This window comes from Typha angustifolia, chromosome 13 (genome assembly GCF_048772165.1).
Source record: "Typha angustifolia cultivar Huaian chromosome 13, ASM4877216v1, whole genome shotgun sequence".
NCBI classification, from domain to species: domain Eukaryota; kingdom Viridiplantae; phylum Streptophyta; class Magnoliopsida; order Poales; family Typhaceae; genus Typha; species Typha angustifolia.
In genome coordinates, this window is record NC_133251.1 from 13,579,716 (window position 1) to 13,592,868 (window position 13,153).

General features: G+C 34.7%; 1 protein-coding gene and 1 long non-coding RNA gene across 2 annotated transcripts; one reads left to right on the forward strand and one right to left on the reverse strand.

Annotated features, from left to right (window-relative positions):
• Positions 1-101: 101 nt before the first annotated feature.
• LOC140774968 (cyclase-associated protein 1-like) lies at positions 102-4,596 on the reverse strand. Its single transcript, XM_073118171.1, has 10 exons — positions 4,174-4,596; positions 3,256-3,424; positions 3,092-3,156; positions 2,087-2,399; positions 1,853-2,009; positions 1,596-1,705; positions 1,403-1,458; positions 1,234-1,290; positions 598-741; positions 102-346 (listed from the first exon to the last, which is right to left on the reverse strand). Exons 1-10 carry the CDS (start codon positions 4,450-4,452, stop codon positions 260-262), a joined length of 1,437 nt encoding a protein of 478 aa, XP_072974272.1. The 5' UTR covers positions 4,453-4,596; the 3' UTR covers positions 102-259.
• A 2,022-nt stretch (positions 4,597-6,618) lies between these two features.
• LOC140772969 (uncharacterized) lies at positions 6,619-9,439 on the forward strand. Its single transcript, XR_012106358.1, has 3 exons — positions 6,619-6,904; positions 8,992-9,130; positions 9,309-9,439. It is a non-coding gene; the product is annotated as an uncharacterized lncRNA (long non-coding RNA).
• Positions 9,440-13,153: the final 3,714 nt, after the last annotated feature.

A 13,153-nucleotide genomic window follows, 5' to 3' on the forward strand; every position in this document is an offset into this window, starting at 1 on the left:
ACGACTTGCCCAAGATGAGTGCGTTTTGATGTACACAATGTATCTGAGCTACGTCAGAAATATGAAGGGGGGAAGAAAAAGTTTAAAACACCCGACAAGAATAAAGCAATCAAGAGATTACAAACATAGGCGGAAAAAGTTTAGCAGCAAAGGAAACCAAAACGAATAGATACCACAATCTCACACCAATTTCTGTTCTCTCTCCACCACAAAGATAGACTATAAGAAGACACTTACAGGGAAAAGTTGGTAATAAGAGTTATCCACCAGAGTGAGAAACTGGAATGGTTGTGAACTGCCCATCCTTGAAAGTGTGGACAAATTGTTGTGGGAGTGCATGTTCCACCTGCAACATTTGAGAGGAAACTTTTGGACAAGTCCAATTCTATCTACTAGTCACAGGCCACAATTTGTGGGAAGAAATAATATAGTTTGATCTGAGTTTTATGTAAGGTATTAAAGAAGCTTCAAAAGTAGTTATTATTAGGATTAACATGTGAATTATTGGACACATGAAATTTCATAATGGATATCCAACATTTACAAATACATGATGAAATATGGAAAAACGGATGAACGATTGGGAGAGGGCCTTACCCAGTCTCCATCCGAGCCACTACTAGGAACCAGTACATTAATTTCACTAGATTTAGCAGTGGCAATAGAAGCTCGCAATGAATCTTTGCTTAGGTACAATTGGCATCCTGATGTATTGTCTATTGACATTGTTGGTGCCGAACCCTGAAAGTACATGGTAATAATTCTAAATATAGTCATCAATATCTGCAACATAATGCATGAAGTTCAAAGCCCCAGTTTGTGCATGATGTATATCTATTCAAAAATCTACAATAACAAAATTCATTTACACCTCTCAGATAAGTCACAGTATTTACAACTCAAAAACTCTAATCAATATGTCATCTTAATTCTATCAACGCCTTGATACAAGCCTCTCTTTTGACACTAATAGCAAGAATTATTGAGAAAAGAATCAGCACAACTTTGAGTAATATGGACTGTTGAGACTGAAACTGTCTTTTTCATCGGAGACAAATAATCATTTCCAAAATCAGATCTTTGAATTAACAAGCTTTTCAGCAGAAGAGATTAACGGAACTCCTTCCTAATTTAACCTTTTCATTTTGTTTTTAAAACAACTATCATGCTTGGCTCCAAACTGATAGCTCCTTTTTTAGTATTACAATTTGATCTAGTAGAAAAATTGAGTACCTGGCATTGAACCTCAACACCTTTGCAGTTCACAATCTCACAAGCTGCCACGACATCCTGAGCCATAATAATAAAATGGAGTCATCATTATGGTGCATCTGCACCCCATAAACATTAATACAAGAATCCTTGCAACTGCTGTTAGTGATATCCAAATTTTCATACTGACCGTAAATACAATTCCCGTTTTAATGCATTTGTCAACAGTTATGTTGTTAACTTTCCCTGCACAAAATGAGTTATGGATCAAGATATATACACAATATTTAGGGGGCAGCAAATCAGATGTTAAAATTCTTCAAACATACAAGATAACCTGAAAAAAATAGAGTTATTATTAACCCAAACAGATTATGCACTACCTTTTACTTGCAAAACAGAATCCTTGCACCCATATACATACACGGATTGCTTAGAGTTACAGTCATCAATGACCAGGCTTTTCTTACCAATTTGATTTTCAACAGCCCACCTGCCAAAAGATGTATTGCAAATGTAAGAATTTGACAACATGAAACTATCGGAAGCTCTAATTAGGGAAAAAGAAAAGAGAGGAAGTATAAATGAAGAAGAAAGACAGGCAGAGCCTACTTCCTAACAAAACCTAAAATATGCTCACTTGCGGCCCATTTGAAGCTCCAATTTTGGCGGTCCATCTTTAGAAAAGGAAGTGGTACGAGAAGCTGCAGTACGAGAAGCCTTTTCAGTTCCACCAACAATACCTGTTCTATCAGTACGATTCTTGGTCTTCATGTCATCAGATACTTTCCTCAAACCTGTGAATCAGGACGTTGAAATCGACTATTCCAATATGAAAACTATCCTCCATTTTTAAGGGAACATATGCTTGTACCTGCAGTAACAGCCTTGCCCGAGCTGATCTCTTGAAAGATAGCAGATATTCCTTCTTTAGGTCGTGAAGATGGTATCTCGGAGCTAAAAGCGGAAGTTGAGGGAGGTGATGGTGGAGCAGGGGACTTCACTGTTGCTTTAGATGTGGAGGAAGCAGATGATACAGAAACATCTGTACCTCCAGCAGGACCCCAAACAGGGCCCAGAGGATAAAAACCTTTGACATAATCCCTCAAACCAGGCAGATAGAGCTCCTTCAAAGCTTTAGCCCACTCTACATGGTCAGGATCTTTATTTCTGTACTCCACAAGAATCTGAATAGAGAGGTGGAAGTTATTCAACTTATGAACAGAAAGCACTGGTCAAATTAAATATATTGTATTATAGTTTAATCAATTGTGGAGATCCAGTTAAATATGGACATAATAAAAGAGTTAATGCTGAGTTATTCTAAGATCGAAAATGCAACGAAGAGTAAGAAATTGTCACAGCACAACTGCCTCAATTAGTGAAAGAATGAAACCAAGGAAACAATACAGCTTTCCAACACAAAATTGGTAAAACATGTCTTACTAAAGTTAGTACAATCACTTTCAAGAGACAAAATTTGAGGATTTTCCATGGACAAGGAAAATCACAAAAAAATCAGGTACTTATGGAACAAAATATATTCATTTTTAAGAAAAATAATGAACCTCTTATAATTTAAAAAGTGAGGCAGCTGACAAGAAGTAAAACAAATTGGGTTAAGCAAATAGTTATGCAATAGAACTTCTGGTTGCTTCCAACAATTTGCACCGTGAGATTATCTTTTACCACATTTCATGATGGATTTGTTTACACAACCACTTTACAAGTTGACCTGAACCAACCCAACTGCTAAAGGAGATATGAATGGTTAATAAAAACCTGAAGAGTTGGCAATAAAAGTCACCATGGATTAAGTGGCTTCGCCCTCCTTTAAAATGTTAAATCACATTAACTGTACACATAATGGAGTATTTACCTTGTTGTTGTAGAATTCAGCCATCTGCCAACTTTCTTCCACATGTGCAGTTGGAAGACTCATACCTTGAGGGGGGAAATATAAAGGAACAATCTTTATGTTGAATAAGACATAATTATATTTTTAAAGTCAGTAAAAGTAAAGAAATTCCAGAATTCACAAACCACAATCTTTTCCTAGGTAAGCGATCCAACCCAAAGCTGAGAGACTATCAGCAGCTGTCTTCAGATGATTGAAATAATCAGGCCTCCTTCCTTCTGTCAATGCATTTGCTTTGATAATCACATCACTCAGTGGCTTCAGAAACTCTGATAAGCCAGGAAGGTCAGGTTTCTGCGGCATTAATTAAAGGCATGGTTCAGTTTCATATGCAACCATATGAATGGGCTTGAATATTTATACAAGCACATCTCCACAATTCATAAATTAAATCGACACTAACAATCATGGTTCGAAGCCTCAGTTTTGGTTATCAGCTCCAATGTGAAAAAATATAAAATATTTCAGTCAGTTTCAGCTGGTTTTAGTTTTAGTTTTGTTCTCTCGGTTTCAAATTTATTTTGATAAAATAGTCTTTTTATCTTATATATTAATCCATTACACGAGATATTGGGTTAGGTATCAGTTGGATTCTAAGTCAAATTCAGCTCAGAATCTAAAACATACTTTAAAATTTGTTATTACCGCTGTTTTAGTTGAACCAAAAGGTGAAATGTCTTGGTTTCTGAGGAATCTTCAATCATGCTAACAATGAGGAATCCAGATTCAGATTGGTAGATTTGCATTAAAACACATAGTAACATATGCAGATCGATGCTTTTTCCAGCTGGAAGGAAAAAGAAAGCAGCGCAATCACTTTTCTGTTTACATTTCATTGACAATAAACTCGAGTGCATTTAACAATGGGATCAGATTTCTAAACCCAAATTTTATCGAGAAATACACCCTCTCTTGAACAATAAAAATTAGAGCTAGAGCTGACTAAGCACATGGAGAAATTGTCACATGGTTCGAATACGCAAAAAAGAAAAAGACCAAATAAAGAACATTAACTCTATAACTGGGAGAAAGAGGTCAACTACCTGCGACTTCTTCGCCTTGATAAGGAGCTCCTTCTCTACGGTGAAAGCTTCCTCGAGAATCTTGGTCACCTCAAGCACCTTCCCTCCGATCTTTCCCGCGGCTGCGAGAAGCCGTCCGAGGGATCCCACGACCAGCTCGTCGAATGCCGCGATCGCCGGATCTACGGCCGGCGATTCGCCACAGAGGTCGCGGGAGGAGGCAGATCCGGGGGCGCCGAGCGCCACCGCCTCCAAGCGCGCCACTGCCGCTTCGAGCCGCTCCACCAGCGATTTCTCCATCTCAAGACTACCAATCAAAGCAACAGGACGAAGAGCGGGATCCCGCTAGCTTCCTCTGCTGTTCTTTTTTTTATATGGCAGAGTTTGGGTAGCTTTCTTCTGATGCGACAATGAGCTGGTCCGGGCGGTTGGCTCGGCCGCTTTGCCGAAAGGCGAAACTAGTGGAAACTGAAAAGAGAAAAGGGAAAAAAAAAAAAAAAAAAGCCAATTGGATTTAAAAAAAAAGGGGGGGGCTTTTATAATTAATTACGTTTTTAATATTTTTTATTCAGCATATAAAATTTGGGGTAAATATTTTTTTTCTGTTTTATTAATAATGAATTTGAGTTCTTGTAATGAATATATATTTTTAAATATTTTTTTAATAAATTATACATAATTTATATAAGAGAGCATACGTCAGCTTGTTTTTGTTACTTTGAAGGACGAAGATGAAATTGTGATGCCTCCAAACTCCCAAAGACAACAGTTGTTTTTCTATTATTTTTTTAATAAGAAAATAGGCTCAGATGTTCTCTTATTGGGTCGTGACAATGACAGAGATTATATGTTCAAAAATTGAAATGTTAGGGTTGTGAGTTTGTGTTAATAGAGTTGATTTAATTGCTCAAACTATTATTAGAAGCTCAACTATTTTTTTCTTTCATCAAACCTATGATTAGCTTACAATGCCCCGTGATATATCTTTGGTAGACCTTCTAAGGTACCCTAAGAATTATTCTCTACTTTCTTTATATCACTTCACTTTTAGACCGACATTTAATATTAGGAGAGAAAATGATACGACTCGGTCCATATTGGCTTCACTTGCAATATTGGATTTATTGGGATGAGCCTATTTATCTAGTTGCTTTTTATTTGAAGAACAAAATGATTTTTGCCGGGGGCGTTCAAACGCAGGGACCACGTTTAAACGGGCCATGCTTACGCATACATGTGTTCACAAAAATAAAGAACGCCAATTGTGTGTTTGAACAAACTCGGGCCGTTCAAAAGCGATTGTTCAAACGCTTATACACATTTACAACGATAAAGAATTATAATTCCACGTTCGAATGCACCGCAATGAAAATTGTTGGTTTGTTAAGAATGTTAACTTAGTTGATGGATCTTTAGAATGAGCCTCTATAAATATGTAGAGGAAACCGTAATTGAAGTTTATCTGATAATTGTCTTTATCTCCTTCTCTATTTACTTTAGCCATTGGTACCATTTCCACCTCTTTCTTTTCACCGCCCAAGTCTTTGGCAGCTTCCTCTAACTTCTAATCCCCCTCTTATACAATAACTTCTTCCCCTTCACACTAAGGAATTAACCTAGCACCAATCTAACCATTGAAGAGCTAATAAGCTATGGTTTATCTAACATTCAACCATTATTTGGTCGATATCTTAAAAGTTAGCTATCCAAATCTTGCGATTTTGGATTTGTTGGAAATCTCTTTTCAATGGCGACAACATATCCAAAATTTAAGAAGATCCAACGGTTAAATTATCCGCAGTTTTCTTCGAAAGTTACATCCTCAATCTAATCTAGAACCGTTACGACTAGGATCAAGTCGGTTCGTAATAGAAAAATAAAATACAATAACTATTAATTTAAAAAAAAACTTTACAATTTAAACCTCTGCCACATAAGAAACTTTGCTATTAATATTATCATTTCTCATGTATGTAATTCAAATAAGTTACCACATCATCTACCACTTATAATGTGCTTTTGAGTAGCTTAACTTGAGGGTATATCTAGGTAAACTTTTCATTTTATTATTAGAAGAGAGTTCTCAATATAATTCGAAGGATTACATTTTATAGCAAGACCAACAAGTTTTTGTAATTTAATTATATTTTGATTTAACATATAAGACTAAATACTCAATACATATTTTATTATAATAGTATACATATAATTTATATATACTGTGCATATTAAAATAAAAAAAACTAATTATAATTAAATCATAAGATTCCCCTTGACCAACCACCAGATATATGGAAAAACAGTAATAAATCCTTGAGGTCAATAAGCAAAAAATAAAGACAAAAGTCTAAATATATGATGCAATTTGTGAATAATAAAAGTATAAAGGATCAAGATAAATATCATTAGAATACAGGGTGTTAAATGGAACTTTTCCAAAATAAAAGAGAGGGAAGAGGACAATGTGCCGCGGGGGAGCGGAAGATCTGTTGCCCGAATCAGCACCTCATTCCTCTCCGAGTCAATACGCCTCGACTTCGAAAATCAAGTTCGATTTTTTTTTCCCCTTCTCCCGTCGAAATTAATTCGAGGAGGAGGAGAAGGGGAAAAGGGCGCCTTCCCTGTTCCCCGTCGTCGGGGAGATGATTACGCGCTCGAAGCTCGTGGAGCAGCTTCGAGAGTACCAGATCCGATCGCAGCACAAGTGGGTCGCTCTGACAAGCTTCTCCCCCAATCCCCACATCGCTACCAGGTTCTCCTTCCTTCCCTTATCTCCTTAATTACTATCCGTTTCATGGTCGATCTTTGATTTGTTACTGATACCATCTTCTGGAGAGGATTCCCTTTATCGGGTCTTCTCTTTTCTTTTTCTTTTTTTTAATTTGGTGCGTGCTGTGTTTTTCTTAGAGGGATCCATTAGTTTTTTTTTATAAAACGATAAAATTACTGATGGTTTGGTATTAAAGGGGAGTTAGATTAGACAAACGCTGTGTTGTGTTTGATCTTTGGAAGTGCGGAGATGAATGGGTGAAGTAACCTGAATATGGCAATGAGTTACTAGTATGGATTTGAATTATATCGATCTTGGAAAGATATATGAGCCTGGTGAAAATAGTAAATGTATGCGTATTTGATTTAGGTCTTAGAGGTTTTCTTTTAAATTTAGCTGGTCTGAAGTCAACATCTTCTTTAGTGAGGCTGGTGCCAAGTACGTACATGGTTTATATGGTTTGGCCAAGAGGAGTGCTATATGCAATTTAAGAGGATATTTTTGCTTCGGAATTTTTTTGTGTATAACTGAGATGTAGAAATTTATTTGGAGATGGAAACAAAAACGAAGAACTTTGCTTCAGAATTCACTGAGGAGATCTTTTGAAATTGTTCCAATGTATGCACATCTTTTGGGCATTCATGGATTTATAACAGGAAAGCATTTCTGATTTTCTTTTTAACATATACGTGGTTGCTAAGCAAGAAAGTATACTTGCACCCATTAATTGTGAGACTTGCTGTAAACCCATATAGTTTGGGCTCATGGCGAGGTAGTAACTTGTTAGCGATTTATATTTTGAACCCTTCTAGACAGGGTGCTGATTCAGTTGCATTATTTAGCTTGCCAGGCAATGTTGCCTGATTATCTCCAATGGCAGTTTTTTGATTGGTTAATAATTATAGTGCAATCCACCATTTGAGATAGACTTAAACTCAGTGGATAACAGATGAGGCCAACTCAAAATTTTGGTCATGCAAGGTTTGATTTTGCTAGCGGTCAGGTTAGATGCGACTTAGCTTATTTCTGCTAAACCCAGTTCTATCCTTATTGTGATCCAATATGAAGCTGGCCCTATTTTACTTTACATATGTATGATATCTTTTTTATGCCTTAGAAGTCTATGTTCTTCCAAAATGTGGTCTTAACCTTATAGATTTCCTTAATTACTCAAGATTTTCACATATACAGCCTAGAGTTTCTACTTCCAAGAGCAGTTGTATATACTATATAATGTATAGTGAAAATAGATGAGATTGACCTCTACTGAGTGACAACTAAATTAATCAATGCCAACCAACCCTGTCTTATTCTGTTTGATTTAGTTTTTTGTAGATGTTTGCATTATGTCCATTTTAGTGTAGGTTCAATTAGTCAGAGTTGAGATTTCAACCATTTGACAGTGTATAATTTGGACTTTAACTTAATCTGACTGAGTGACACTCTTCTGTTTAGAGAAACACAAATTTTGAGGAAAAGGAATGAGGAGGCAAAGGAGGAGGAGATGAGTTGGAAGGAGTGAGGGGAACCTGGCTTGTGATTAATTTATGATTGGAGGAAATTTGGTTACCCAACTTTTTCCTTGGCTCCCAAGCAGCCCTCTCTTGGTCATTATGTGTCTTCCCTCCTTTTGAAATTGTTTTAATTAATCACGTAATTTGCCTACTATGAGTAAGTTTTAAAGAGTGTTTGGCTATATATAAAGGAGCTAGTTCAATGCCATTTCAGTTCAGAAGTTTCTTAAACATGTGGTATTAAAGATCCTTTTCTTCCTCCTTGTGCTATTCTTTCAGTAAAAGTGTCCCATTTTTTCCTCTCAAATCTCTTTTCCTGTATATCTTACTAAACGACTTGACTTTGGTGATATAATATCAGCTGTGCTCTTCCCAAGAAGAACCTGGCTTGGAGTTCCAGATCACTTTTTAGTTTTTATTCTAATTTTCCTTTACTTAACTATCAGTTTTTTTTAAAACTGAGGTTAAATGACTCAGATTAGCATTAGGTGTAACATAGAGTCAGTGTTAAACTTTGTATTGATCCTCAAAGTAATGTGTATATTGTAATTACAGTGGCACGGTCTTCCGTTGGATTTGAGATAACTCTTTGCAATACATCTGAAATATTTGGAAAGGACTGTATCGTTTTATGACGACATGGAAAGGATGATCAGGATTCAGGAGAGTTAAGCTTGAAGTTAATCACAGTCATGTATACCTCATCGTGTTACTTTAGTATATAAGAAGCACAAAAACATAAGTTGCTATTTTTAATTTTAAGCTATTATTCAAATTTTCCATTTTCACACTCTTTATGTGCAAATCTTTTCGTTCTAAACTGGAGTAAGTACACATAATAATGAATATTTGAAACTTGTTCTCTTTTGCAGGAGGGATGTTGTTGTGGCACTTATCTACGTCTTACTGTTTAGCTTTCTCGCAATATCTTGTTGCGTGACCCTTTATTTTAAACACTTCAGAGTTTCATGTTTTTTTATATTTCTTGGAGTGCTTCTGCTTATATGCCTTAAGTTTTCTAGGCATAGAAAGCTCACAAAGAAAAGGGAGAGAAGATTATTGTTACCTTTGTCAATGTGAACGCTTTGTACATTTGACAATTATTGAGCTGATTACTTGATAATATCTGGGAACTTCATGCAATCTGTTTGGTTACTGTTCTGATGGTGTCCATCAAAAACTTTTACATTAACTACTCAGTAACAATTTCTTTTCTGGAATTGCCGTGGAATAGAATTCTTGTTTGTTTCCCACAATGACTGTTCAATTATTAATATCAACACATCCTGTTATGGGCAATATGGTCTCTTCTATCAACTTTTGTATTTCTGTGAGTTGACATGCACTATCTCTCTATTCTTAATCAAGCTGTAAATCATAGGATGTTAAGAATGGTATCAATTCATTTTCATACATGGCTAGTAAGATTTTGAAAGGTATTATCAAATTTAACCTAGTGATTGTACTAAGAAGCTTTTTTCCATTTATTAAATTTCTATTTTGTCGATATATCAAGTAACTCCAATAGAAAGACTACAACATCCGTAGCCCCTAGAAATCATGACACTTGGGCTTATTTTTCAGAGTGTGGATATATTAATAGTATAAACTGATGTTTTTCTGTCTTTAACTTGTTGCTGTGAGAGAAATGGCCTTACCAACTCATATATTGTGATTTAAAACAAATTGCTACAATTGGCTCTGTGCTTGAGTTTTAATTTCTTCCAAGTATGGTTGAACTTGGAAGCTATACTTAATGGTGAAACTGGTAAGAGTAATAGTTGCATGGACATGTAATATGATGGAGATGTGTATATATATAACAGTTTGGTCATGACTATGATGGAAGTAAAGATTGTGGCTGTTTAGTGCTTTCTTAAATCTTTTTCCTTCTTTCTACATAAAGTTTTACAATTAATGTAGTCACATACCACCCCCTTCCCCCCTTCTACACACACATAGATAAAGTAAAAGCAGAAACATGCACTGGTGAATGCTGTTGCAAATGCTTGTAGATGTATCTGATAATACTATTTTCTTGTAATTGCTAAAGATTCTTTTATCACGTTATGAAACTTGGAAAAATTGTTACAATATTGTTATGTTACTATCCCCTAGTGCAGCCTTTTCTATTTCTTGTTACCTTGAGTGGTACTTTGTAAGTTTGTATAGTACAGCCTTGGTCTTTCATTTCTGGGTATCAAAGTACTGTAGTCATATATGACAATGCTAGTAGATAGTTGTGTCCTAATAATCATTTTGCTGACACTTATTAATCACTTTATGAAACTTGGAGATAGGTTATAATACTGTCTAATTTTTATTCTTGTTTTATCGAAGGTTGTTTACTTGTTTTGTTTATATACAACCTTGGTTTTTAATTTTCTGTGCATTCCAATACTTGGTAAATGATTGGATTTGTTGAAATTCTCCATGATAGCGAGGATGCATTTGGTATGAGGCAGTGTTCTATATCAGAGGTGCTTAAATGGGTTATGCACAGTACTAAGATGGTTCCCTGTCTCTTTCAATGATTTTTAACCAATCAAGAGTTACTTCTATTTGAGATATTGTTGTCAGAATATTTGTTGGTTTGGTTGTTATATCCAACACAACTAACGATTTTGTATTTGTTGACTTCCCTGCTTTCTGGCCCAATTTCTTTTTCACAAGTTCTTTTTAGTAGGGATTGCTTCTGGTGATAGCATTCTGGGATGGAATGACTGAAAGCTACACTGTTATCCATCACTTTTGTTGAGCAGCATATTTGTATGAATGGAGAGTGGTAAAAGTAACTCTTTAAATTTGCGCTCATTGTTTATGTTGCATATTGGAAAATATCAAACTAATTTTGTCAGCCCAGTAATTGTGGTAGTTCTTCACATTTCTTTACAATAGTAACAATTTGGTGAAAAGTTTAGTTCTATCAGGATCTGTCAGTATGTCAGTTGTAGCTTTATTAATAACTCTCTTTGGTTTGAAAGTATTTGTTTATAACATTGCGTTCAGTTCTGCAAATGGAAAAGTGAAAGGGAAAGATGAACAAGATAGGGGACAACCAAAGCTTGCTCATACCAGTGATAGAGACACCCATTGCTACCATTGCTTTAATCCTTTCCATCATCTTCTTTAACTTGTGAACTTAGCAATTATCTTTAGAGAAATGTTATAGGGAAATTTATCGAACATACTCCCTTTTCTTTTAAACTTTTATTATTATGTATATATTCTACTATATAGATATTTACTATTCAACTCTTACGTTTTGCCTAAGATATCTTAAAAATACTATGAATTAAATTCTATCCTAATAGCAGTTAACAAAATAGAAAATATCCTATTATTTTTAAAAATTAAGATACATATAATACTTGTCATTTGATTTTAAAATATAGTAATACAATTAATTTTACTTTAATCAAAGCAACTTTATTCAAAGGTATTGTGGTTATTTTTGTACTTATAGTTATTTTAAATCAATTTATGTATTAACTGACAATTAATTAAACTAACGGCAAAGTGTTTTGAGGCATTTTAGGTAAAATATGAGCGTCTGAATGATACATATTTATATGATAGAATATAACAACATAAAAACAAAAAATATAGTGTTTTAAATAAGTTTCCTAAAATTAAATAGAAGTAACAAAGATCTAGCTTTTGACTCAGATAGAATGCGACTTGCTCTGTTGTCTTTTGCCTGATAGAAGAAGTGGATTTACAAAAATAAGATAATTACACCTAAACCTAATGACTTATTGCTTATTTTAATATAGACCATTCTTACTATGTAACCTTTCCTAAGTTCTTTATATTAGTTGTCCATTTAAAACTGGTGATTAAATAGTCATTTAGGTCGCATTTGATTGTGAAATAATTTGAAATATTTTACAGTAGCCATGTCCGATTGTAAACAAATATAATAGTGTAATAATTATATTTAATATAACATATAAATTAATAAATTAAATAAATATTTTGGTAAATAATTAGAATATCTTTACAGCATACGTACCAGAAAAAGAATAATTAACACAGTAGTTAATTAAAGTGATTAACGGAAGAGAAGTGAGAGAGAAATATGTATTAATATATTTTTTATTAAAGTGAATTACTATTTAGTTACTAAATTAGTATAGACCCCCACTAAACTAAAAATATTAAATAATTTACTACATATCTAGGTATTAGAGAATTAGATAATTGAATAGATCCTAATGCTAAAAGAAAATATAATGATTCTATATTAAAACAAGTAAAATATATCACGGACTTTTTTAAAAAATATCTTAAAAAAAGAAAGGGAGATTGGGGAGATCGACCGGACTTCGTTTGTGGGGGAGATAAACGCCGGCCGGTCTACTTCATTGCTACGAATGGCGATAGGAAAAGATTGTCGTGTTCTCGTATGAATAATACACGGAAAACGACGATATTATTTTTCATTATTTGAAGTTATCACTCTGACCTACTAATAGTTTTCTTCCTCACGCAATACAGGTGCTTCTAATTTAAGATGCAATAAAAAACAATGACCTTTTTTTTTTCCTTCTAATAATTTACTTATGTAGGCCTGACACGATTCAATTAAGTGTTGAAATATGATAAGGAAACGAGTTTTTTTTTCTACTTCTTTTTTTTGGGGGGGGGGGGGGGGGGGGGGGGGGGTTGGGTCTTCTTCCTACGAGTTGGTTTCACATTTAAATTATCTGTCAAT

Coding starts and splice junctions, on each gene's coding strand:
- LOC140774968 (XM_073118171.1), bottom strand. CDS start 4,452: ATGGAGAAATCGCTGGTGGAGCGGCTCGAAGCGGCAGTGGCGCGCTTG. Junction 3,425..4,173: donor TCAAGGCGAAGAAGTCGCAG/GTAGTTGACCTC, acceptor TTAATGCCGCAG/AAACCTGACCTTCCTGGCTT. Junction 1,459..1,595: donor TTCTGTTTTGCAAGTAAAAG/GTAGTGCATAAT, acceptor CATTTTGTGCAG/GGAAAGTTAACAACATAACT.